Source organism: Pterocles gutturalis, unplaced genomic scaffold (assembly GCF_000699245.1).
Source record: "Pterocles gutturalis isolate BGI_N339 unplaced genomic scaffold, ASM69924v1 scaffold52156, whole genome shotgun sequence".
Classification (NCBI taxonomy): Eukaryota; Metazoa; Chordata; class Aves; order Pterocliformes; family Pteroclidae; genus Pterocles; species Pterocles gutturalis.
In genome coordinates this window covers 11153-38254 of record NW_010107416.1, presented here as the reverse complement: position 1 = coordinate 38254, position 27102 = coordinate 11153, and the positions used below count along the sequence as shown (strand labels likewise).

Sequence of the window (27102 nt, the reverse complement as noted above, 5' to 3'; positions counted from 1 at the left end):
GGCGGTGAGGCTGCTGCCAGCTGTGTTTTGATCTTGTTTCAGGAGATTGCCCGAGCAGGCTGCGTGCGCTCGGGTGCGGAGAGAGCAGCACAAAAGAGGTGGTGGTGTTCGCCGGGAACTTTGTTTTTGGTTTCTTTTTTTGTTCGCAGTGCCTCACCCCCTAGTCTCTGTCAGGCCAGACAGTTTGAATGTGCTTGCGTTAGAAGCTGATCTTTTCCGTCCCCTAAACCATGGTAGCTGTTGCTGGCCGAAAGGATGTGCAGTAATGCGTTTTCTTTTCTTTGGCGTTTGAATTCTGTAGGAAGGATGGGTTGATGCTTCTGTTACTCAGAGAGAACAATATGGTTCTGTGCTGGATGCTCTGGAACACTGGTATTAGTGTTGAAATATTAGGGGTTATCATCCACCCATGAAATATCTGGGTGCCCTTTAAAGGAGCGGGCTTGTGTAGTTAAATGAAAGAGCTTCCCAGGAAAGCAGTGTAGCATTGTGCTTGTTTCTTGAATTTCTGATAGTTAGGCCCTGCTAATGACTTCAAAAGGCCAAATGCATAATAGATAGTAGCATAATTTTCTCCTGACTTAGTGTAAGGGAAAGTGATTGATACTTTATACCTAAACTGTCAAAAGCTTCGGATAATGAGAAAAGTTTCCCTGGTTTTGGGGTTTTTTGTCTGTAATCAGGTTGGTAAAAGTTAGTAAGTTAATGTAACTCTCTTGTGAGAGCTCAAATTACAATTATTTTGAAAATATTTAAGGTTAGAAGAAGAAAAAAAGCTTAGTTCTTTTAGAATACAGTTTAATAGGCTCATAGCTTTTTATCAGAAGAAGAATAAGGCAAAACAAAGATTGAAAATATGACAGAAGGTGCACAATAAAGTAGTGAAAGTGAGAAGGATATTTGCAAGGAGCTACAAACTGGTGAAATGTGGATCTGTACTGAGAGTATAATGTAATGCTTTCCACAGTGAACACTTATTTTGTCAAATGTAGATGTATGGCTTCTCAACAACTTGTCTTTTTTACTTTAGGAGGAATTTTAAATCAAATGTAGGTTGCTTCTCAAAAGGTGGCTTAATATGGCTAGTTACTAGTTGTTGAGGTGTATATTTTTTTTAAATAGGTGAAAGACATATGCATTGGTAGTTAGTACCAAGACTGGCCTTGGATACAGTTGTTTGCCCTTCCCTGCATTAGGAGATGAGGTAAGGTGTATGAGAAGAGCAGCTATAACAAATAAGTTAGTTCGTTTCCTGTGGAGGGTGGACTTCTGTATTCCCTGGAGATAGATGTGAATGAATATAGTACTAGAGGCACCTAAAATTGCTTTAAGGCATACTTTGTGCTCCTCATGCTAGTTTTGGAGGGAAGAAACATGTGACTAGAAGCCAATATGAATCTTCTCTTAGTTTGTGAATTTACAGTACTTTTTGTGTGATTGACCTCTAAGCCTGCTGCAGAGTTGGTTTCACCTTCTTTACAGGCCTTCCTTGCAGGAAATGGAGAGGAAGTGTGTCTTTGAGTAAAACACATCAGGAGAAGAATTACAAAACCACAGGTATTGCTGGAGGGTCCTTGGGCAGGGTGATACCTGTTACTGAAAGCACTGAAACTAGTTGAATTTACACTTTTAATGATCTAGGTTTCAAGCTGATGGTCTCTGCTAGAAGGTAGAATCTCTATGGAGGAGTGAAATTAAGAGTCTTAGTTTTCTTTGAGAGGAAGAGAGCTAATGATAACACTCCCTGATGAGTCTGGACATATTTCATTCACTAAATATTTGAGGATAATAATTTATTTTTGTTTTAGATTGATTTCTCTTTAATTTCTTTCTGTGGAGTGCTTATGAAAGTTGCTGTTCTTGTAGCCTAGCCTTAAAGAAGGATATTCATCTTCTGAAATCCTTTTTCTACCCTCTCCCTCCTCGAGTGCAAGTCAGCATGTTGCCTGTTATCTCTTTCACTGCTTGGGTGCACGCTCATACTGTGCTCCCTTAGGTATGTTGCTGGGCATCCTATATTTGCATCCTATAGAAACCCAAAATGCAGTTGCTGTGCTCAGGGAGGTGCTAAGTATACAATTAAGGGAAGATCTGATCTGAAAAGATGTGTTGACCGGATACCATTGTTCTCTCCCTATCAGGAGAGATCTGCCTCTTTGTGTACAAACACATGATAACCAATCCCAAACAAATGGCTCTTCCAGTACAGGACTGCCCTACCTGGTTTCCCTATGTAGGGAAATATATTATTCTATAATGATCTTTTAGAGACTAATGCTTTCACTTTGCATATCAAATAGAATTAAAACACTTCTAGTTATTTATTATTTCTTGAGGGAGAATGTGAGCAAATAAAACCAAAATCATAAGCGATTGTAGTATTATGAGCATGACAATGCACTTATCATGGTGGCTGCGTCATTTTAATAGTATTAATCAATCTTATTAAGGACACCCCTATGTCACAGGGTCAGAAGATGACTCCCTGGTTCCCTCAGACTCATCTCACAGGGCAAGTGCTTCAATCCTGGACCGTCTTGGTGGCCCTCCATGAAGTTCATCTGGTTTGATGTTCTTCATGCAACATCTAATGAATTCTGTGTAGAAAGAAGTAATCACTTTCCCTCAACCTTCTGGTTCTGTTTCTGTTAACATAGTCCCGGATGCCACTTGCCTTTGCTCACAGGGCACACTGCTGGCTTGTGTTCTCCTTTCTGTCCATCAGACCCCCAGCCAACCTTGCAAAGCTGACCCACAGTCCACCTTAGCCTGGGGTTCTTCCTTCAAATGCAGGACTTTGCTTTTGTCTGGGTTAAATTTTATGAGGTTCCTGTCAGCCACTTGCTTCAGCCTTGCTGAAGTTGAGGTAAGTGACATCTACTCCTCTCCCCTCGTCAACAAATCCTGCCATTTTTAACATGGAAGATGGTCAGGCCATGATTTATCCTTAGTAAATATATGCTGACTGTTCCCAGTCACCACCTTTCTGTGTGTTCAGAAATGTCTTCTGGGAAGACTTACTCCATGACTGTCCTAGAGACCAAAGGGAGGCTAACCAGCCTGTGGCTCCCTGGGTTGACCTTTTGGCGTGTTCATAAGATAGGTGTAACATTTGCCATTCTCTAATAACTACGGATTACTCCTGTTCTCCACATCCTATGGTGGTAAAGAGAAGCCCCACGAGAACATCACACAGTTATCTCGGTGCTCTTGAAAGCAGCCTGTCTGGTCCCATGGGCCTGCATGAGCCAAGTTCATGTTTTTTTAAACATGTGCAGCAAGCCAATGCACAGGCACTCAAGCAAGCAATGATTTATAAATCCATCCTGGATAGAAGCTAAAGTATCATTTAAGGCAGAAAAACTTTGTCCTATCAACGATTTCAGGGCAGCCACTCTATATAACCTGTTCCTTGTCAGCAAGATGAGAAATTGTAACTTTTCAGCTCTACCCAGTCAACCGTAATACCACCCATCGTGATCATATGTGATTTTCATGCAATACATTACTATGCCAGTAGGGTTGTTGTTGGTTTGTTGGGTTTTTTAAAATCCTTTGAAAGAGCTGTACATTTTGGCTACGATTTTTGCTCTGAATTCTTCTGTCTGGTTAGACACTTTAAAGAACTCTCTGGTAGTCGGAGAACATATTTTCATTAGTATGTTTTTTTTTTTAAGTAGCTGTATGCTTTCAAAAGCATATAAATCATATTACCTGACAAAAGTAGTAAGTTTTGCTTCTGGAAAAAAAAGGGGTGATAAGAACTAGGTGAGTCCGTGCAGCCCATTCAGCGGATGAGCGGTTAGGTCTATGGATCTTGCACATTAGAAAGAAGTTTAGCCAGAAGACTGAGGGGAAGTGACTATTTCCTTCTACACAGAACTCATTAGCCAGCATCTATAATACTGTGTTTTGGTTCTCCAGTGCAAGAAAGACATCAAACTAGATGAGTTTTGTGGAGGGCCACCAAGACAGCCTGGGATTGGAGCGCTTGCCCTATGAGAGGAGGCTGAGGGAGCTGGGCTTTTCCAGCCTGAAGAATCCAAGGCTTCAGGGAGGCCTAAGGTCAGCCTTCCAGCTCCTAAGTGACGATTAACGAGACAGAATTAGGCTCTTCCCAGTAGTGCATGGCAGGAGGACAAGAGATAACATGCATCTTGAAATAAGACAGATTCTGATGGGTATGGGGAACAATTCTGCCCACTGCCCCCAGCCCCACGAGGAGAGTTCAGCAGTGGAACAGGGACACGGGGTGGAGGCTTTCAAGGGCTGACTGGACAAAGCCACCTGGTCTGCCCTCGTGGCTCATGCTACACTGAGAGCAGGACTAGAGAACTCCTGAGGTACTGTCTAATCTGAATTATTCTGTTGTCCTAAACAACTGTAAAAATTGAAAATAATTTTGAGAATTTATTTCTTATCCTCCAACCATTACTCTTTGCTTTTCCAGTCTGAGGGATGCCTAGGTTAGAGTCCTTTTGTCCTCCTTCTCTACAGTTGGTGATGTGGCTTAGGCTCTTGGTTGTACCAGAATACAAAATAGTGTCAAGAGAAGGAGCTCAAAGCGTATCTTGTAGATGTTCTATAACATGGCACATTGGAAGCTCCATATTCATTTGGCTACATGAAGTAGTGTAAACAGACAGACCATAATCAAGATTTGTACTGAATCCTCTGCTCGAAATAAATTCTTGGCAATTTACTAATACAATAGTCTGTTCATGTTTAATTGGAACAGTGAGTGTTGCAAAAAAGTTCCCATTATGAAAAGCAAAGTCAACTTTTTGTTTTTTGAATCAGACTGATCCTAAGTTTGGGCCCAAGTTAGAGTGGAGGAAGTATCCTGCTAAGTCTGTCTGTTTCTTGGCCCAGCAGAATCTTTTTATTTGGGGGAGGGAGGTATGGTTGGTACAGTGAACAGATAATGTTTGGCATGAGATCTCATAAATGGCAGAGAAGATGCAAGAAAGCTGGCAAGAAACATGTGTCTGGTGCCCAGCATCTCTCCAGCTCTTAACAGAGGTACTGGATCCTAGTCACAGGTTCACAGCTCGGTTGGAAGCATGGCTTGGGCTTGGCTACGTGGTGCTGGGTAAACCAGCTAAGATTGTGATGCTCAGAAAAGATTCATTTCCCTTTTCTGCTGCCTTCTGGCTGTGAGCGCTTTCTGGGTTGTCTAGTCACCAGACCTTTCTGTGAGGTGCTTTAATTTGTTTAAAATATCAGAAAATTAATCATTATGAAGGGAAAGAAAACTGAATAGAAAGTTTATGGAGGACTCAGCTTGTCATGCCAGAGCTGGTGGGAGGGGGTAAACCATGTGTTGAAACTGCCCTCAGTTTTGTGTGTTCTGAGCCCCTGCTAGACCTCCACCCCCCATTCCCTGTGAGATGTTAACTGTCCTGTTTTAAGGAGTGCAGAACAGAGTGCTGGTATTTTACAAGCCTTCTTCATAGTTCAGTTTTCTTTGAAGTTTAATAGAAGTGTAGTGTGTCTAACTTCAGACAGAACAATTGCGATTAATCAGCAGTAATGTCACACTTTCCAAACCTAAACTGGTTATCTCTAGTTATCATAAATTCTTTCACTAGATCTTCCTCTCCTACATGATTCCACATTTTACAGTTTTGAGATAGATCCTAAACCTGTGTGAGTTGTCTTTAGAAGGATGCTCTGTGTATGTGTGTGCTTTCCAGTCTGAATTCCCTTCTTCTAAATCTGCTGGGCTCTCTAAACATGTGCCTTCAGTGTGTTTAGTATTTACTGAATAAATTAATTATCTGTAGGTCCCACTTTTATTAGTTGTCTTGGTGGCTTCAATTTTTCTCTTAATATGCTTTGGGCACTCAGTTGTTTGAATTTAGTGTCTTTAAATTGGCTTCCAAAAATCTGTAGTCTTAGGGTAGCCATAATCTGTTACTGTTGCAGTGTTTGAATCAGGCAGCCCTTCTGGAAGAAATTTCCTGAAATTGGATGGACTGTCAGTGACACTGTCTATAGTTCAGTCATGCACTCTGGCAGTGCCGGTTGAGGGAGTTTGTGTCCCAAGTTGCTTGTTTTCATTTGTTCTGTTGTGCTGACAAACCATTCTGAAACAAATCAGTGAACTGAGATGTCTGAAAAAATAACTTTGTCAAGGGAGTTTTTCTTAACAACTGCTGTGAAACAACTCCAGTTGGAGCTGAAGGAGTACAGGAGTGCAAATGACCTTAACCTGGCAGTGCTGCTGAGGAAGACGACAATTTTAAACAAGAGGGAGAGTGCTCACTTTTTTTAATTGCCAGCCTCTACGCATCTTTTTCCCTAAATTTTCCGCTTCTTCCTTCTGTAGGATTTCTGCGGAGATAAAGGAGTCAGAGGCACCAAATGAACATTGAAGTTTTCTAACCTTTAGTAAAGAGGTTGGAAAGAGTTACAAGTCAAAACTCCTGGAAATCTAATTTTGATTTTGATAACTACAATGATATGCATAATAAATTGTCATGGTTCACAAATCAGACTGATTTAGATAGCTTACCTTCAGAGGGAGTTTGCCGTTCCTGTTGACAAAGAATAACAGCTGTCTCCTCCTGCAGCATATCGTAAACTAATTCATTAAGCAGATGAATAGAAGGTCTTCTGCCTGTCTTGCCTGAGAGTGTCTGTGGTTATGATCTAGACCCCAAGGTGAAAAGTGAGTGAGCACGTTCAGTACTTCACAAGATCAACTCAAGAAATGGTGAAAGCACACTTCTATTTTGAAGCATATTTAGATGCATTTTACTAACTTCCCCCACTAACTTCTGAAAAATTGTATGGGCACATAAGTACTTTTTTGCATTTCAAGTGCTTGAGTAAGAATACAGCCACAGCGTATCCAGTATTGAGTGAAGGATGTAAAGCCAAGGTAGGTTGGACATGGTGTATGACATGCAGTGTAGCTTAGTTGTGCAAGTTAAATGAGATAAAGTAGATTTTTGTATCAGATAAGTTTTTCTGAAAAAAGACATCTGTTGGATATTTTGCAATGAAAACTTATTGGAGAGAAGGTTTTAAGATAGTGGATAAGTTGGTATTTTAAGGTTACTAATCTTGCTGGTAACCATGAATGGTATGGCAGGAAGGTGCTATGGAGATAACTTTAGGGAAGACTTGAAAGCAAGTTTCTGGAAGATGTGGAAACTTTAAATTACTTTTGAAATTGGCAAATAATAAGTTAACCTCAGTTTGCATTTTCACTTGAACAGAAATTTTGTTCTAATGGTTGGTGTGACTTTGTGGTACTCCGTTACAGTGGTGAGAGCTGTGGCTAGACAGACAAGAAAGAAAGCTATTAACATTTTAGGCATGTAGTTTTGACTCTGTTCTGCACTGGATTTCTTGTGCAGTGTTTCCAGGAGGCACTTCAGAGACACCTACTTTGAGTAACTTATGGCTTACTAGTTAAAGTCAACTTATTAAAACAGTAGCTCTTCCCACTTAATCTCCATCAAAAGCATTGAGGGAATGTTTCCCTGAAGAGGAACCTTCTTATCCATGTGGAAAGCAACTGCTAAGCTAGCTCCAAGTGTCAGCCTATTGTGGTAACTAACCCTATTGTCAGTCTGTGTTAGATAAACCATAAACTGCCACAGCAGGAGCTGCTTCATGACCTGTTTAGACATCACTTCAGCAGTGCTCTCTCCCAGGAAGAGAGCAGTGGGGACAGTGGAGAAGTGTGTCCTTTATTGGCTCAGACCTTTACTGTCTGTCAAGATCCTTAAGTGTCTGAAGTAGCTGTTGTGAATTTAGACTGTTATATAAGTCAATGTACAGACTCATTTAAATGCTTCGTACCAAAAATTACACAACACATTTTTGTTATCATTTGAATGGAGTTATGGGACAAACTTCTGTGCTTAAAAGAATGTCATGTGCTTTTGAAGACCTTTTAAATATGAAACTCAAAAATAGTTGTTGATTTTTTTTTTTAAAAAATGGAAATCTGTACTAGATTACGTATAAAAATGAAGTGATCATGTCTTTTTGCTTATTCTGTACAAGACCTTTCACATAATTTTTTCAGGTACTGGAAAAAAAAAGCCAACATTCCTGCCTTATAGTTTCTCCTGCTTTCTCTAGTTTCTTAAATCAAACCAGATAAAAAGCTGGAAAGAAGATATTTGAACCTCTACAAGAGTAGTCCTGTCAAAACACTTGTTAGACTGTTCCAAGGTGCACTAATGAATTTGCTTTAGGTGCTTCAAGCTACACATGGCAACTTGTTGACCTGTTTAACTTGCTCAATCAAGTACATTCACAGATGTAATTTGAAGTATCTAAATAGTTAGTACATTGTAATTATTTTATTGGAAAGGACTTATCGTTATTGGCTGAGATGAGGTTATAGTTTCACAAGTATTTCTAGGCTGTTTTGATCAAGCTTTGCCTAGCCTTTGAACATTGCTTGCTTTGTGCAAGTTGGATGTGTGTGTAGTCAGAAGAGTTTGGGGAACTGATGAAGTTAAAACCTTTTTATCCTCTCTTGGCTGGCTCACTTCAGACATGGTTGTTTCTGAGCCTGTGTGGCACTTGGCTGTGTAAATGGTTGTACAGATACAAAGGAGAGAGTAGAATGTGGTCACAACAAGCATTAAGGGCTGGTGCCCTGCTTCAGAGGCCCTTGCTACTGTACAAGATAAGGGGCAAAATCTTGCAGTGATGTGCAAGAGGTGGTAAGTTTAAATGCTGAAATATTCTAAGGGTATGAGGTTATTCAGAATAATGTAGAAAGTGTAGAAGGACTTCAAGCTACTGAGTGACTGGATAATGAAGTGGCAAATGAAATCTGATGCAAACAGAAGTGATACACCATGGCAGGAGAAACAGTAGTCTGGGAACAATTAGAATGAGAACCTGCAATTTCTAATAATTCTTTGAAATTTTTAACTCAATGCCTGATTGCTCTGTGTGTGGAAAAGCTACAAATGTTATTAGTTGTAAAGGAGCAAAGAATAAAAAATGGTCTGTGCTGCCATGCTATTACGCTGTTATTGTAAACTTATTTTGAATGCTGCATGCATCCTGTCCCATTTATCACAGGTTAGAGTAGAACTGGGGAAGAGGAGCAGTAACTTTAAACAGCTTTGATGTGAGAAACAACAGAATTGGTAGGCTTCTTTATCTGGGAAATATCTCTGGGTGAGTCTAAACATCGTTACTGGGGCATGAAGGGAGAAGATGGAAAATGACAGTTTAGTTTTTTGATGCAATGATGAAGGGTGTCAAATGAAGTGACAAGGTGCCAGCTGTGAAACATAGAAAAAGTAGTACTGATTTACAGGTTCAACAAAACACATAGGAAAAGTTGCAGAGGAAGATTCCCTTAAGGACTAAAACAAAGACATTGAGATCTTTGGGTCCACAGCCTGTAAGAGACCTAGGGAATATATAGGAGAGGAGTGGTATTCTAAGTTTTTTTTCTATTCCTTTGGTCTTCCCTAATCACCTGTTTGAATTTTTGATTTGGGATCAGACAGGACTTAAGCTGGTGACCCAGCTGTGCAGGAGGATGCCAGAGTCAAGGGGCTAGGTGGAATGCTCGTCTGGCCCATTATGGCTGCTCTTACTGTCATTGTTTATACTTACACTGATTGTAAATGTGATTTAAAAAGCTAACTTTGTGTCTAACCTTCTTAGTTTAAACTACTTAGTACAAAAAATGTTGATTCCTCTCTAGAATACTAACTTTTGCATATTTTTGATATTTTAAGCCATTATTATTACAGTTTCATTTTCAATTTGATTGATTAAAATGTTTCTGGTTCTAATAATGTACCTAAGCTATCCTGAGTGAGGTGAAACTTTGCTCTTTCAACTCTTATCGTATTTAACTCTGTGATCTGTCCTTGTGTTGGTATCATAATTATATACATTTAGTTTCTAAAGAGAAAATACTTATGGATATAGGAATTTTAAATTTTCTATATTTTACTCCTTTACTTGGAGTGTAATGTTTGAAAGCTAGTCTGACATAAAATGTTATTCACACTTATATATGTAAATAGGCTATATATTGTGGAATTGGATGGGGAGAAACCAATTATTGATTCAAGTAATATGATTTTTAGTTTTGTGTGAAGAAAGTTGCAAGAGCTTTTTTTTTCTTTCCTTATTCTTTTCTTCTCTGATTCTAATGGAGAAGAAAACTTATGTTAGAAATTTAACATGTAGAAATTGTTTATGTGCTGGAGACCTCTACAGCTATGCTTAGTGGCAAAGAATGATGCAGCGTTGGAGGTGCCTGAGTTAGTACAGACCTTGAGTTAGCATAGTGCTCAACCTGGTTTGTTTTTTTTCTCCCCATGTGTTTTGGCTGTTTGATCTTTTTTTTTGTTTGTTTGCTTTTGGTTTGTGTTTTTTTTGATTCTGAGTAACTAACTCCTGAGTACCACGTTAATTATCTACTCTGTCTACCAAGGTAATCAGTTAGAATTGGCTTATAATCTTTTTACCTTCCTTGAAATTTTAGAAAACTGTCAGTGACTCGAGTGGCTAATGTTTTGAATAAGTAATCCTGTATTGAATGTTTGTGATGCATTCTTTGATGCTTCTGGTGACTTTATGGAGAGTCTCTGAGCTGGAAAGTTTGTGTCTCTCCATCCTCATTTATATCGGTTGATTTCATAGAAGATTTTTCTTTATATAAACTTGTCTCTTTAAAATTTTATAGACTCTTATTGTAGCAGAGGCACTGCTACTAAAGGTTCTTAAAGCCTGAAAACATGACCAGGTTTTTAGTTACTTGAAGTTCTGGAGTTAGCTAATTGCGTTCTAGCTGTGAATATATTCATATTTAAAATATATGGTTTCTTACTGTAACCTAATCCTAATTACCTTTTCTCTTGCTTCCCTTTCTTTAGAGACTCTACAGCGGTGGGTAATTCACTGGTCCATAAGCGTTCTCCTTTACGTCGAAGCCATAAGGCCTCAGCATCTCTGACCAAGCTGTCATTACGTGATGGACAGAAAGCCAAAAAGCCACTGTGTAAGTTTGAAGAAGGTCAGGATGTCCTAGCGAGATGGTCAGATGGCTTGTTTTATCTTGGAACCATCAAAAAGGTAAACAATTTTTTAACTTTGCTGGAGCCCTACAGTATCATGTTGGTTACATTTTACACTATTGTTGTCTCGCTTATTTGGTATTAAATACATTCTTCTGTTTTGTCCTTTTATTCGTGCCTTCCACTGTATTTTTGTTTTTCAGATAAACAAACTGAAACAGAACTGCTTCGTTATATTTGAAGACAGTTCCAAATCCTGGGTTCTCTGGAAGGACATACAAACAGGCAAGAACTTCAGTGAAGTAGTCATTGTTTGGTATTTTATTTGTTCAGATTACTATATCTGTTAACTTATTATATTATATTCTTATATCTTAAAGAGTGATGTAGTTTAATGTGATCCAGGCTCATGGACTAAGCAAATAAAAAAAAAAATATTTTCCAAGAATTCTTTATTATTGCAGTTACTTTTTTGTTTTGTTTTGTGCTTTTGTTTTCATATAACAACGTGCAGGGAGGGGAAGCACTTGTAAAAATAATCATATTTGAGTTTATTTGGATGGGGATAGAGTATAATACTCTGTCTTAAGAGAAAGCTCCAGGTCCTAATTTGCACCGAGTTTATGTCCTATTGTTTTGAGTTGAAACAATGTGACTGGAAAATCCTAGGTTTGAATGGAGTTTTCACATTTAAAAGTAACACCATAACTGGTGCGCATAAGAAACTGTTACAGATTTTGGAGTATTCATGTGGTATAAAGAAATGTGCAATTATCAAGTGAGACATCTATTGTATATTAGCTTTGATATTTCAGATATTTGTGGAGTAGCTAGTATTTTGATATCTAATGTTAAAGAAGCATGGATTACAGTTTTGTTGATAATTTCTTCTGAAAATCAGTTAAGACTTCCTCATCCTCTAAAGGCAATGGAAATTTGATCTGGCTCTTGCTGGTTCTTGGTGTTTAAACTGAACACTTTATCTGCTAACAGGCAATGTCTTGTATTCATAGTAGCGATAAGTCAACTGCTTTATTTCTGAGAAGCTTGTAAAATACTGTTGTTCTGCTTGTGTATAGTACTAGTTTCACAGAATCATAGATCCATAGAATGGTTTGGGTTGGAAAGGACCTTAGAGATTGAGTTCCACCCCCCCTGCCATGGGCAGGGACACCTCCCACTAGCCCAGGTTGCTCAAAGCCTCATCCAGCGTGGCCTTGAACACCTCCAGGGATGGGGCATCCACAGCTTCTCTGGGCAACCTGTTCCAGTGTCTCACCACCCTCACAGTGAAAAATTTCTTCCAAATAACTCGTCTAAATCTGCCCTCTCCCAGTTTAAATCCATTACCCATTGTCCTGTCGCTACAAGCCCTTGTGAAAAGCCCCTCCCCATCTCTCCTGTAGCCCCGTTCAGGTACTGGAAGGTCGCTATAAGGTTCCCCCCAGAGCCTTATTTTCTCCAGGCTGAACAACCCTGACTCTCTCAGCCTGTCCTCATAGGATATTGTTTATTGTTTAAACATAAGTTTATGATCTTTGATTCATTTATCATAACTTTCAAACTTTACTGCATGAGTATCATAACATGTAGATTAAGTAACTTGCATTTTAATCCAGATTTTTGCATTGATATGTGGTATAATCAGAGCATGATGTAGTTTTGTTTCCAGTTTGCAAGCTAACGTTCTTTCTACTGTTACTGTGTGCTTTTGTATGCTTGCAGGTATGTATAAGAAGTAATAACATATTTCCTAAGAGTGTTGGAGTCTAATATTAAAGCATGTTGTGCAGATCTGTCAAAAAGATATGCACCAAATTGTGCATATATTTACATGAAAAGAAGCACAAACTCCTGTAAATACAAAACATATCTATCAGTTGTCCAGATAGGATTTGTTGATACATATTTTTTAGCCTGCATTTATACTCTTTATTCAGTTATTTAATTTTGTTGGTGATATTAAGGAACCATGGACTGCATAGTAAATAAGCAGTATATAGCCTATAAATATCTGATAGCCTGTGATACTTGATATAGATGTTTGTAGAACGTACAGCCTGTGCGAAATGTCTGAATTTATTTTTGTTAGGAAGTTAGGCTCTGTAACAATGTGTTTCTATGATGCATGGATCTGTAATTGAAATTAAGAGAAAAAACATAGGTGCGGTAATCGTTCCAACTGCAGATGTAATCTGAAAAAAAAAAAAATCACACTTTCATCTTTGTCTAGGAGCCACTGAAAGTGGGGAAATGGTCTGTACAATATGTCAGGAAGAGTATTCAGAAGCACCGAATGAAATGGTTATATGTGATAAATGTGGGCAAGGTAACTAGTTTTTTTTCCTATTTACTACATTTTAAAAGATGTTTTGATTTGTTTTATGAAGGAGGATTTTGATTGGCTATGACTGACTGCTCAACTGATCTTAAATTTTATAGCCCTTAGTGGCTATTAACAGCTCAGTGAATAATGATAATCCATGTTAAAGTGACTAACGCCTATTGTGTAAGTAAAGTTTGTTTTTTCCACTAAGAAAAATTAAAAGACCATTTTGAATGTGTTACTAATGTTTTTGGTCAGATTTTTGACACTTAATGATGGATAATGCCTTATAGTTGCATTAAAGTTATATCTAGTTGATTCTGTGCAAGCTTCTCTTGCCATTTTAATAACACTTTGGTTGATAATTTTTTATACAGGTTATCATCAGCTGTGTCACACACCAAATATTGATTCTAGTGTGATTGATTCAGATGATAAATGGCTCTGTCGACAGTGTGTTTTCGCAACAACAACAAAGGTATGTTTCTGGAAAAACATTTCTTAATATACCCCGTATTGCATGCATACTTTGCAGTGATTTCTTGTTTGTTAACTTTGGTATGAATAAGAGTTTTCTATGTTGGGAGTTAATATTTATTTTAGAACTAGATTATATTTGGCTTTCAATTTATTTTTAAACAAATGTGCTAGTATTAAAACATAAATGAAGGTGAAAGTAGATAAGTTTTCGTAACTTTCAAATTAAAGGATTTGATAATTTCAGAAATATATTGTTGTTATTGTAAGCTAATCTATTTGTTTTGGTCCAGAGGGGTGGTGCACTTAAGAAAGGACCAAATGCCAAAGCACTGCAAGTCATGAAACAAACATTACCATATAATGCAACAGACCTTGAGTGGGATGCAGGTCATAAAACCAATGTCCAGCAGTGTTACTGCTATTGTGGAGGACCTGGAGAGTAAGTAAACAGATAATGTATAAGCGCTTTTCTGCATAATGCAGCTGCAAACTTTGGCCTTAATCCTATAGACTTTTACTTGTGAACTTGGTAGTTTCCGTTTCTATTGTGTGTAGGTATTAAACTCGATGCAAAGTGGAATATTGAGTTATATGTATAAAGTGTCTCATGGCTTTCCTTCTTGCATCAGATAGTTTAATTTTGTCATGTGACCATCACATAACATCACAGCCCATTCTACAAGCAGTAATAGGGTGGTTTTTTGAATTGCTACTGTTCATGTGTTGAGATTGGATGGAGTTTGATCTTGCAATTCTAGGCAGTGTTTTTTCTGATGTTAACTCAACTCTGTCGTTAGCCACAAATATAAATGTATCTAGAGATTAGTTTATTAAATTTTGTTGGAATAGACAGCTGTCTGATTCTACTGTAGCATCATACTCTGGACTGTGGTTATTGATGGGGAAAGACATTTTTCCTCTTGCAGCATTACAGAGTCCTCTGCTGGTTCTTTCTTACAAGAAAGGCAAGAAGAGGACTTCTTAAGCAGGTAGAGATAAATACTCTGGTGTCTGCATGGATGAGTGAATGAAAAAATAGCATTGAAGATTTGAAGTCAGGGCAAGTCAAGAGTCCCAGAAAGAAACAAATCTTTTGAGTTTGTACTCCCAGGACAGAGCTCTGGTTTGAGAATTTTATAGACTTGGACAAACATCACCTTCAATTTTACATGGTTCCTGTTCTCAAGGGAGAAGCTGAAAAAGGAGGAGAAAATAGTGTAAACAATGAAGTTCATTTTGGGGATTCAGGTAGTTGAATCCTCAGAACAAATGTTTTTGACTTAATGCCGCTATACCGTGCTTTGGAAAATAACAAGGAAGCTAATCCCAATATGTGAGAAGGAGCTTAAGGGGAGTTACTGAATTCTTATTATTGTGAATTAAGAGGTGGTTGTCAGAGGAAATTAATTTTTTATTTTTCATTTAATAACTTAATCCTTTTACTAGTCTATCTTTTATTATTCTCAGTGAGTCTTCTCTAGTAATGATTCATTATGGAACTAAATGTTACTGAAATATCCCTACAGATGACTGTTTTATAAACTGAAAATCAGTTTGAGTCAGAAGATCCCTTGCTATTTAATTTAAACGTAATGAAGAGCAATTTTCAGTAACTTTTTTAACACATCCTGTTTTTCTTTCTGTTGGTGAAGCTGGTATCTAAAGATGTTGCAGTGCTGTAAGTGTAAGCAGTGGTTTCATGAGGCTTGTGTGCAGTGCCTCCAAAAGCCAATGCTTTTTGGTGACAGGTAAGAAACTTAAGCTGTATTTCATGGTTGTCTTTATTTAAAATTTGGGGGGAATCTCACATATGAGCTTTCATTAAGGCATCCATAATACAACAGTATTTTCCAAAAACGAGGAGTTTTGTGTAGGAGATTGTATGAAATTAAGCATGTGTTCAGGTGCCAGGAAAATGCAGTTCTTCATCTCAGTTTAATGAATGGAGATGGGGTGGTGGGTGGTGGAGAGGTGACCAATGGATAGTTGAATTCAAACTGTTCCTGGCTTCACTTTGTGTGGAAGTCCATTATACTATAAGTGCTGGCTGCTGGGAGATTGGAAGCTTTAAAGCAGACTGCTTCAGTGGGCCTATAAGTTAGGTAAGGGCATTCAAGTTATTTGTGTAGGTGACTCCCGTATGCAACAGTGACCATGCTTCAAGGTAGGCTGTCAGTGTGTGTGTGCAGTAGTAGTTCACTGTACTAACAGTACAGGGAACTGGAGAAAGCTGGAAGGATAGTGGGACTAGGGAAAAGGGGACTGAAGGGAAGTCTGTACATTCTCTGTTCATGTGTGATGTGTCAGGACAAAAGGAAATGAAAAAGAGCTCTGGTCTGTCCTTTCCTTTTAAGAGAAACTTGGAGGAATTGGGGCAGATGAGAGAGAAAACTGGAGAAGGGGAATCAAGGGGTGTCTCATTCTTTATCTATTACTCTTTATTTTAGCTGTTGGTTGTGCTGGAATATTTGTATGAAGGAACCAGGAATGCATGGATCCTTTAAATGCATGCATACACTGGTGCACAGGTTTCTGCATTTGAGAGAATGGAGTGGGAACATTACAGAATGTCTTCACTGATGCAGTCAGAGGTTGAGGGACTGTCTCAGGGAGTATGAAACAGTGGTACAAGGATAAAATTGAGGAAGTACCTTGTATCTAGCCTGGTAGGTACCAGCACAGACTGTGGAAGTTGATAAAGGAAGGTAGAGGATGGAGGGACTCTCAGTTATCATATGGCTGGATTTCTAGCCTGCTTAACTTTCACTTTTTCCTACCGAGAGCGTTAAAATATTAAGAGTGTGTGTGTACAGATACCTACCACCCAGACACATGTACATATAAATATGCATATGTTTCTAGGTTTTATACGTTCATTTGCTCAGTTTGCAGTTCTGGACCAGAATACCTCAAGCGTTTACCCTTGAGATGGTAAGTATGAATTCTTAAAATGGTGAATTGAATACATGCTCTGCTTTTCTTTTTGGTATTTTGATTTTTCATGCAAAAAAGGAAGTCTCTCTGCTGTTTTGAGTTGTTCTTTCTGGTTGTATGAACAGGGACAATTTTTCCTTCAGTGTTTATTCTTAAATGTAGAGATATATTGCAATTGTGTGCTTTGGGGATTTATTCCTGGGATTGTTCATGCTCACTTGTGTGTGTGAAGATTGAGATATCTGAACAAAGTCTTTTTCAGTTTTAGGATCCTGCCATTAGATAAGCCTAATGTAGTGAGTACTAGAGTAGGCATCTTGACACATTTTATAATAGTTTCCTTAAGTTTTAATGGTCAGTTGTAGTTTGAAGTCTTTGAGCTAACCCATATGAGAAATTTTATCCAATTTAATGGATATATGTGCTAACAAATATATAGTGGAAATTACCTTGTTAAATGTTAATTCACCGAGATACTTGCAAGAGTTCAGAATCGATACATTTGGGTAATAACTTGGACTTACTTAAGTATTTAATGGTTTGGACCAGTTTTGGAGTTTAAAAGAACATTACAACAATGAGATGAGGTAGAGATGAAAGTAAGATTCAGAGCAGAAGGAATCACCTGAGGAGAGAAATGACAGGAGACCTTGTAATGTTGTTCCCTGGATTGAGTGTTTTAAGTTGTGCCTTGTGTTCCTCTAACTTTGTCATGCTAATATATTTTCTACTAAATTAACTCAAAACAATTGATAGAAAAAGACTTCTTTGTTTTTTTTATTCATATATTTCTGAATTCTAGGGTAGATATAGCACATCTATGCCTTTACAACCTAAGCGTTATTCATAAGAAGAAATACTTTGATTCAGAGCTTGAACTCATGGCATACATTAATGAAAACTGGGATAGATTACATCCTGGTGAGGTAAGTAATTGGAATACTCTTTCTTGTTTTTTCTTCAGAGTGTATACATATGTCTTGAAAGTTAGTGACCTAAGAACTGTTTTAGTCTAGATATTAAATAGTTTTTCTGGATATTAAATCCTTTACCTTAAAATCTGTAATCCCAAATAATGAGATCGTTTTTAATTTCCTTGCAGAAACAGAATGCTTTTTAAGTGGTGTATGTTTTTCTGACCTGTAAAACTTGTCAAGTCTCTATAAGTATAACTATTATTTGCATGGCAACTTTTATTTATACTCAACTGTTTATTCTGTTGCATACGTATTTTTTCCTTTTCTTTCATTTTATAATTGTCTCATCTTTTTGATATTTTAATGTGCACAGACCAGAAAACCCAAATGTAGGACTAAGTGCAGAGTACATGGTGTATGAAGACATCTTTAAAGTCTCTTAAGGTGTAACACATGACAAACTACTGTACACAAACATTTTCTCTTTCCTCCGTCTTCCAAACATGGGGGTGATGAGTTTGTGTCCAAGTCTAAAGATTGTTTTGATCCTTTTTCAGTCTGATTCTGCCACTTGTCAAGGCATCTTGCATTTAGTTCACTGCTATACTAGTTATTTTCCCAGCTATTTGATTTACTGAGCATTAAAGGAAATCCATTTCCTCAAGCAGACTGACTTCATATTTAACTAAGAGAAGCAGTGTAGACATTTGTTTCTGCATGTAAGGTTGGATGCAAAATTTGTCTAAATTCAAATTGGCTTACTGCTAGTAGAGTATGCACCTTTTTCTTACATGAGAATTATTTAGGATTTTGGAGTTTTTAAATCAGGTGGCATATACATGGTTTGAAATTTTCTTATCATGAGTATATCCTGCTTTTATACTTCTTTTCAGTAAATTCATACATCTCTACTCCATTTGTACTAGCAGACACAATTTGAGAATCAAATATATGCTCTTGGTTTAAATGAGTAGCTACTTTTCCTATATAATGGAAAACAATTTAGAATGCATATGGTTAGACTATGAGTGTCAATAGTTTGTTAGAAAGACAAGCAAACACTCAAACATGACTAAAAAATTACAATTAGTGTCATTATGAGTAGACATCTGGTTTACTTTGGGATGTATGGCATCTCTTAGCTAAGTCATATCAAGTCAATAATTCGGTCACATCAAGTCTCAAGCTTTAATTAAAAAAAGGTGCATAAAGTGTGGTAATTCTCACACCATCTTTTCAAGAGAATGAAATGTTCTTGTCTTATTGTGTAGTTCAACAAATATGTAAGCAGTATTTAATTTTGACTTTTGTTTCTCTTAGTATTGAGGACAATGTAGAAGAAAATGGTGTTTATTTCATGTAATATAACTTTCTTTAGATGTACCATAATTTCATGTCAGAATGGCCAGGCAGAGCCGTTGTGGGGGGGATGAGGAGAGTGGAGCTATCTAGCTGCCGCTGACTTGGAGCACACATCCCATTTTGAAGATGCTGAAAAGCTGCAGTCCTCATTGTGCTGCTCTTCCCCCTTTCCACTGTCAATCCATCCATGCTCAATCTATGTGAAAAACTTATAACTAAGGGGTTAAGAGGAAGGAGAGGTGAGATCCAAAATAAGGAAACTCACCTCTGTTAAGTGGTACTTTGAATTCCTTAACCAATATTTCTGCATCTTCAAGGAAACTACTTCTTTAATTCTGAAGACTGCATTTTTGAAGTGGTGCATTATAAAAGACTCTTTATTCTGAAAAGATTCTAAATGTCTCTCACTAAGTTGGGAAAAATTATGTCTTGAAAAATCTGAGGCAAATGTGTTTTACTACTTTGGTTAATCTGGTTTTTTTATTAAATGAAAGATAGCCACAGAAAGAATAACATCGACAATATAATGGTTTTAGGGGTTTTGTAATATTCTTAGCTTGCCACTGTTTGAAATGACACTTGGGTTTCTTTCTCTAGCTGCTTATAATTGAATAATAGGAAAAGTTTTTGTAGCCATAGGTAAGATAGGAGTAACTGGTGGAATTATCGACCTCCTAGGTCAGTAATTTTTAGCATGTTATTATTTAGGATGCAGTAAATATATGGCAGTTTCCTTACAGTTAAGTGCTGCAGAGTTGCAACACCTCTGGATAGCAAAGGATTGAACTGAATGCATGTGGTAAAGATATGTAAAAACAGTTGTTACTTTCTTTGGCTAAAATTGGTTGAATACTTCCCTTAACATTAGTAGTCAGGTAGACTGACCATGAATCTTGCCCAAAACTGCATTAAAAAGTTGGGGTTTATGAGCATATTTACTAATTTATTTAGCTGTTAGCACATTTAATCCTTTGAGCATTTCTATCTGTCCTGTGTATCAGAATTGTATTCTTTAGATAGTATTTGAAGGAGTTTTTTTTGAGCTGCAAATATTGTACAGCTTTCTCTGTCGTATTCCTACTAATAGTAGAATGTATAACCTGTTCATCAACTACGTAATTAAAGAAGAATTTACTGCAGAGCCAATTGGTGTTACTTCCAGAATATTTTGGCATGGCAGCTGGAAATATGGTAGCTTCACTGGAATTTAAAAATATCTCTCTAAATATAAAAATGTTATTTTGATTTCTATTGCATGAATGTTTGTGTCCACTTCTTTATGGCCACCATCATACTTATTCTGCTCTATGTCTCTGTAATTCATAAGTATGCAATTTTTTGGAGAGAACTTTCCATGTTTTGGTGGGTTGATAGGGACTAGCTGCCTCAGGCTTTGGTACAAGAAGGGAAGTTCGGCTAGGTTGTAGCAAAAGGGCATGAAAATAGATTTATATTTTGAATTTTTTTATTTTTTACTCTAAATTTTCTGGGCCTCTTCTGTTTTTCTGTATCATATTGAGTGATGTTGGCAAAAATGGGAATTGGGCTCTGTGGCAGTATTTTGGTTAAAATGGTCACCAGTAAAATAACTGAGTTCTTTTGTCAATATAGTTGTCTTCTGCTCGCAATCTCGGTTAATTTGGGAGTACCTAATGCCGTAGAAGAATTCTTGTTAGCAGCCTTGGGGGAGGGCAAGCTAATATTATGTTCTTTGAGTATACTAAAATTCTTTGAGGTATCTTTCTTGCACTTCTTACAAGTGAAACTCAAATTCTTTGGCCTGGGCTTGATCCTGGATGAATTCTGTGGGTAATCACTGAATGTGTGGGATAATGATTAATACCCTTTGGGGTTAGGTAGTTTCCAGAGGTAGTACTTCATAAATGTACTTCACATCCAAATCTGTAGTTACAGTGACTCAAAGTAACTGGAATCTTTCTATTAATAAAGAATTTGAGAGGTTAAATGATTTCTTAATACTTCACAGCTGGCAGATACACCAAAATCTGAAAGATATGAGCATGTACTGGAGGCACTAAATGATTACAAGACCATGTAAGTTATTGGCACTTTTTATTTTAAATGTTGTTTGCTATTTAATCTGATGTAGATCAGTCTTCAGTCTCCTTTGCCCAGTCTATCTGATAATCACTTTAATCACTAGCTCCAGATAACATTTAAATTTTAAATCCTGTTTCTGTGTCAAACTATAACATTACATAACTATTTGAGTGGAACCCGGATCATGAGAAAAAAATTGTTTTAACTTTCACCCTCTTCCTACTTCACATTCTGTATTTGAGAGTGAGGATTGCGTTAGGGGAAAGGGGGGAATAAAATAGCATTAGAATAAATAATTTGCATAGCTTTGTTTTGTGCGTACAGTTATTCTAAAAGTTTCTTTCCCTGGGGTCAGAATTTTAACAATTAATTTTAAATCATCTAGGTTTATGTCTGGAAAAGAAATAAAGAAAAAGAAGCATTTGTTTGGCTTGAGAATTCGTGTCCCTCCTGTGCCACCAAATGCTGCTTTAAAGGCTGAGAAAGAACCAGAAGGAACTTCTCATGAGTTCAAAATTAAAGGCAGAAAATCATCTAAACCAATCCCTGATGTGAGGTAAAGTAACCCAGCCATTCTAGCAGTGTTGTGGTGAATTTGGGCTACTTTGGGTGTATTTTTAGTGCCTACAAAAAAAGCCTTTTCAATGTAGAATGTATTTTTTAAAAATAACTGTAAAGGTGGACTATTTCTGAGAACAAGGTCTTAGAATGAATTTAATTAGCTTTCTAGTAGGATCCTTAAAAAAAAAAAAGCAACCCAACAACAAAAACCCAACATGAAATTTAGCAGTAAGAACAATAGAAAATATCCCAACTTTGCTTTCATTTGGGAAACAAAATTTTCTTGCCTTTCTGGAGCTTTTACATAATAAACTAACTAGAATTCTAAATAGATGTATGATGTGTTGTGTTAGTAAATGTGCCATCTTTTTTTACTGAGAGTGATTTTTATTAATAAGTAACATGTAACACTTGTTCATTCCCCTTCAACTTTAGGGAATCGGTAGTGTCACAAGAAAGATCTTGTATCTGTCTTTTATTGTAGAGACAAGAATATGTAGCTTTGTACCCAACAACTTTGATATACTGGAATAATCTCATTTAGCACAATACATTATTAGATGCCTATTGCTAAAGTATTAATTGCCAAAGGAAAACATGTATTCAATTACTATTATCTCCAATGATACAGAACAAAATCTAAATTTTCTTCTAGGGAATTAAGTAATGGTATAGAAAGAAAGGGGAAAAAAAAGTCAGTAGGTCGTCCACCTGGTCCTTATACAAGAAAAATGATTCATAAAACTCCAGAGTCGTCTCCTCTGGTAAGGTTTTGGATATATTTTTTTCCCACTTTTCCCCCCCTCACTGGATTATCATTTTTGAAGGAAAACATAATCAGTTAATCTGAATCATGATATTCCCCCTATTCACCCTCAAACAAAATTGATACAGCAATTAAAACTTAATTTGATGTGCCTTTTTTTTTTTTTTTAGGATAATGAACCAGTTCCAGTGATAGAGAACCCAGCCTTGGAATTACCCTGCACTGTTGGGTAAATTAAAAAAAAAAAAAAATCCCTATAAAACATTATAATATCATGGCATTTGTCTGTTTGCTTCTGAAATGTCCGCTCAGTTTTTCATATAAGATTGTTTTCATTACATGGCAACCCTGTTATCTTGGATATCAGGAAATCTGATGGAACTGCACATTCATCCAATACCTCAGATGTGGAATCCACAGGTGCTGCCAGTATGAAAGAAACTACCTCATCTAGTATTTCCAGACATTATAGGTAATTATTCAATTACTCTATCTGCTATAAAGACTAAGACTTGCAATATACTTCTTTTTATAAAATTTTATGAAAGGAGGGACAGGAAACAATTCGTTCAGCAATACTTCACCCTTAAAGGGAAGTTGCAGGGATCCTACAAGAGCTATCTTGCCAAAGCATGACATGTAACATTCTAAGTCTGGTTTCTTAAAACCTGAGGTTCTGTTGTACCTCCAGTCAGTTCTGAATGTTTGGGCTAACTTCTATGAAATCTGACCCAGGTAGTTCCAAAGAAATTACAGTCTAACAAGATTTTTGAAGATAGACACTTTGAGAGAGACCCGAACCAGTAACCCACACTTAAAGAAAGGCAGATGATTTTCTAATAATCTGTGGCCTAGTCATTGCCAGTGCTGTTTTGGTTTTTCAATTGGGTTTTTTTCCCCACACACCCCACCCCTCCTTCCCCCCTGCCCAGTTAAAGCTTTGGCAAAACAAAGGTAGAAGATAAGGTGGGAGGTTGACTTAAGTTATGAGACAACTGGAGTAGATTTGAAGTGGAGGTAGGGGTATTGCAGAACTGGTGGGAGAATAGAGAAGAACTGAGGATGTTGCAAAGAGGTATAACATTGAGGATGTCATAACTCACTGGGATTTGGAGTAATGAGCAACTGCGATTCATGGTGGAGCTATAAATTGTATGGGGAAATCTAAAGAAATAGGACAGAAGAAAACTTGTCTTTATTACTTCTGCTTACAACACACAGAGTGGGGTTTTTTGTGCTCACCAGCTGGTGTTCTTTGTTGATGTAAAATATGTAAAATTCCATTTACTGAAAAGAATTAAACTCCATAAACACGTCCTGAGCTTAGTTTTCTAATAAAGGCCAAAAAAGAGCTGATGTGTACCCTGAATTAATTTTATCAGCTTTTGGTTTTCTAGGTTTGTATGTCCATGTTAAAGAATAGTAAGTATGCTGTGGTTTTTCTATAGTCAATAGAGCACGAAAAACTTTTGGCACGGTCTTCATAAGTAAATTATTAACTACAATCAACTTTTCTACAAATAAATTGTTACTTGAACTTTTCCCTCTCTCAAGTTCAGCAAACATTAATTTCTCTTTTATTGAGGTATGTGGATCCTCAATCTACTTATTTTGTCTCCTCTCTTTCTGGTTCATGCTGTCAACTGCTTTTAGCGGTAATTTTTGTGCGCGTTACTGCTACAGATAGTCTGTCTTTAAAAACTCATGTTAAATTTACAGACTTCTGAAATTGTTAGCTGAGGATTTAAGTCACTATTTTTTATTTCTGCACTTATTCAATTCTTTTTTTTAATGTTAAAAAGATGCCAGTTTTTCCTCAGTATGTTACGTAGGAGTCTTGAACATCAAGTTCAGCCGCCTTCTCAGCACAAATTCAAAACACAGCCTCACACAAGCTACCATGAAGAAAGTTAACTCTGTCCCAGCTGAAACCAGGACAACATAATTGTTGTCAACAACAACATTTAATTTAGGGCTTTATCAGCCATGTTTTAGTATGTGCAAATTATAGATGTACGTTTTTACATAAGGATTTGTATCTTGGACACTTTTAGTATTTGGATGATGATTTATTAATGGATAATATCAGAAGCTTCTTTTTTTCATTACCAGATACGTCTCTGAGTTTTGGATATGTATTTTTTTCTGGCCACATATAATAAATCTTTAGAAAGTCACATTGTACTATTAAAAAGCAGTGATATAGAATAGATTTTCAGTATCTTCCTCCGTATTTCATAATTTTAATTTATTGGGATAAATTCAGCTTGAAAAAATATGCATACTTTTTTTATTTACAGTCTTAACTAACATGAAGGCTCAAACTCTTTAAAAAATAGTATAGCTCTTTGAATTGAGGCCTACCTCTGTGATAAAACTGTATTTTTAATTTGCAAATTTAAGCACATTTGGTGCAGATTTCTCTGAAAACACTTCTTTAAATTTGCTTAAGAATAGGATTAAGCTGTGTCAAAATAGTACTCTTAACATATCTAGGCATAAGTTAATTTATCTAACCTTTCTGACATTTTGTTAAGTTTAGTACTATTTTCGTTACGTGAATAATCTTTATTTTGCAAGTGCTATATTTATAGCTATCTAGCTATAGGCAACAAGTATTTTTATCAGTGAAAAACAGAACAAAGAAGTTACAAGTTGCTTGGGCATAACTGATGATAAAGTATACATTTTGAACGGGTTCCTTGGAATTAACATGGGGTTTTTTTTTTAGTAGTTTGTCTGACTCGAGAAAAAGGACTCGTACAGGAAGAACTTGGCCTGCTGCAATACCACATTTGAGAAGAAGAGGTCGCTTTCCACGAAAAGCACTCCAGACTCAAAATTCAGAAATTGTAAAAGACAGTGAGAGCAAGGAAGATTACCAGTACGATGAACTCAATACAGAGATACTTAACAACTTAGCAGATCAGGAGTTACAGCTCAATCATCTAAAGAACTCGATTACTAGTTATTTTGGTGCAGCAGGTAGAATAGCTTGTGGGGAAAAATACCGTGTTTTGGCTCGTCGGGTGACACTTGATGGAAAGGTGCAGTATCTTGTGGAGTGGGAAGGAGCAACTGCATCCTGACTGTAGGACTGAACATTATGTTCACTGCACTGTCATCTGTAAGCTCAGTTCATAATGCAGAGCTACGAGAGAAACGTGTCTTTAAATGTGTTTCTAAAAACAAAACAAAACCAGTTTAGCCTTAACATGTAATTGTTATCATTACAGTGATAAAGACTTATCTTTTTAAAATCTGATCTAAAACTTAAAATTTTTTATCTGAACATTGCTAGATTGTTTTAGGTTGGGATATTTTGGGTTACAATTGCTTAAAAATGTGCATGGCATTTTGAAAAAAAAGACATTTTCTAGAGAACATTCCATGGATACAGTTATTGTGATTTAGAGAAAATACTATGTAGCTAGCACAAATCTTTGAAAAATTTTGGTTTGTTTTCTTACCCAAATGTTTGCAGAAATGTATTTCTATTTCAATACTTTCTAGATTTCAGAAGTGCAGTGTATATAATGCCTACTGAAGACTGTAAAATACTGAAGTGTTCTTTCAAAGTGTAAAAAAAAAAAAGGAAAAAATATATTGAGCCTGTAAATTGCTCTGTGACCAGACTTCATTGTCGTCTTAATATATTCTTTGTGTGTGTGAGTGTGCGCGTGTGTGTATATACATATGTATATATGCACACACATACTTGTGCGTGTATATATATGTGTGATTGTGACCTATGCAATACAAATTATGGGATTGAGCAGCTTCTGAGAATACATCCCATAATTCTTTTTTCAGGAATAGTTGCCAATATTTACACAGCAGCATTTCTTCTCAGGCTTATTGGGTGCTGTTGCTTTCTATGTACTAAGGAAAAGTGTCAAACCAGTGCAGCATGTTCTGGCAATGGGTGCCGTCATTGATGTTCATACACTCTAATATATTCCATTATTTTTCACGTTAATTAAATGTTAAAAAATAGCACAGGATCTGAACATTTTGAAATTAACTCTACTAGAAATAACATTTTGAAAGTTATTGTGGCACACCGATTGTAATTTTTGTGTCCCAGTTATAAACTAAGTTGATAGAAGTCACACACAAGTTTCCTACATATCTGTAGAGACAGTTGTAATTTGATAGATGTAGTATGAACAAAGTGTATTATTGCACAGGGTCAACAAACAGTTTGTTGCCATTTGAAGTAACGTTACTGATTTTATTACAACATTACCTCTTTTGTTTTTATAAAATGTAACAAGTTTTAAATTGATAAGCTTATTTGTTAAAAAAAAAAGTCAGTCTCTTGCCAGTATTAGATGTTTTTTCTTTGTTTGCTACTTTTGAGGGGGTTTTAGCCAAAGAGTAAACAGAAGAATATTTTTACTTTGGTGGTTATTCACTGTACTGCATAAGGTTCATTTTCTTACATGCTTACAGTTTACCACCAAAATAAAATTATGTAACATTTACAAATGACAGTGGTTTAAAGTGTACTGCCTGTGTTAGTACTTATTTATTCCATTACTTGATTATTTGACTTTTTCTGCTCATCTTGAACATCTTGAGAAGGTGATTTTTTTTTTTTCTGTCACCTTATAGCCAAAGGAAGCAGAGAGAGCTTTTTATCCTGTGCTTGGTTTATGGCTGACGGGGTAA

The 27102-nt window shown here is 36.8% G+C and overlaps 1 protein-coding gene across 2 annotated transcripts; it reads left to right on the top strand.

The window, feature by feature from the left end:
• The first annotated feature begins 90 nt into the window (after positions 1-90).
• Positions 91-25786, top strand: MTF2 (metal response element binding transcription factor 2). Of its 2 annotated transcripts, XM_010088079.1 has the most exons (15): positions 91-98; positions 10881-11079; positions 11225-11306; positions 13255-13350; positions 13725-13825; positions 14118-14266; positions 15480-15575; positions 16690-16758; positions 17564-17687; positions 21028-21095; positions 21487-21657; positions 22318-22426; positions 22599-22657; positions 22796-22900; positions 25160-25786. In XM_010088079.1, the coding sequence occupies exons 4-15, from the start codon at positions 13275-13277 to the stop codon at positions 25515-25517; spliced, it is 1485 nt and encodes a 494-aa protein (XP_010086381.1). In that variant the 5' UTR covers positions 91-98; positions 10881-11079; positions 11225-11306; positions 13255-13274; the 3' UTR covers positions 25518-25786. The 2 variants fall into 2 exon arrangements, with proteins under 2 accessions (XP_010086381.1, XP_010086382.1); XM_010088080.1 differs by lacking the exons at positions 91-98; positions 21487-21657 and having other exon boundaries at positions 10885-11079; positions 25163-25786.
• Positions 25787-27102: the final 1316 nt, after the last annotated feature.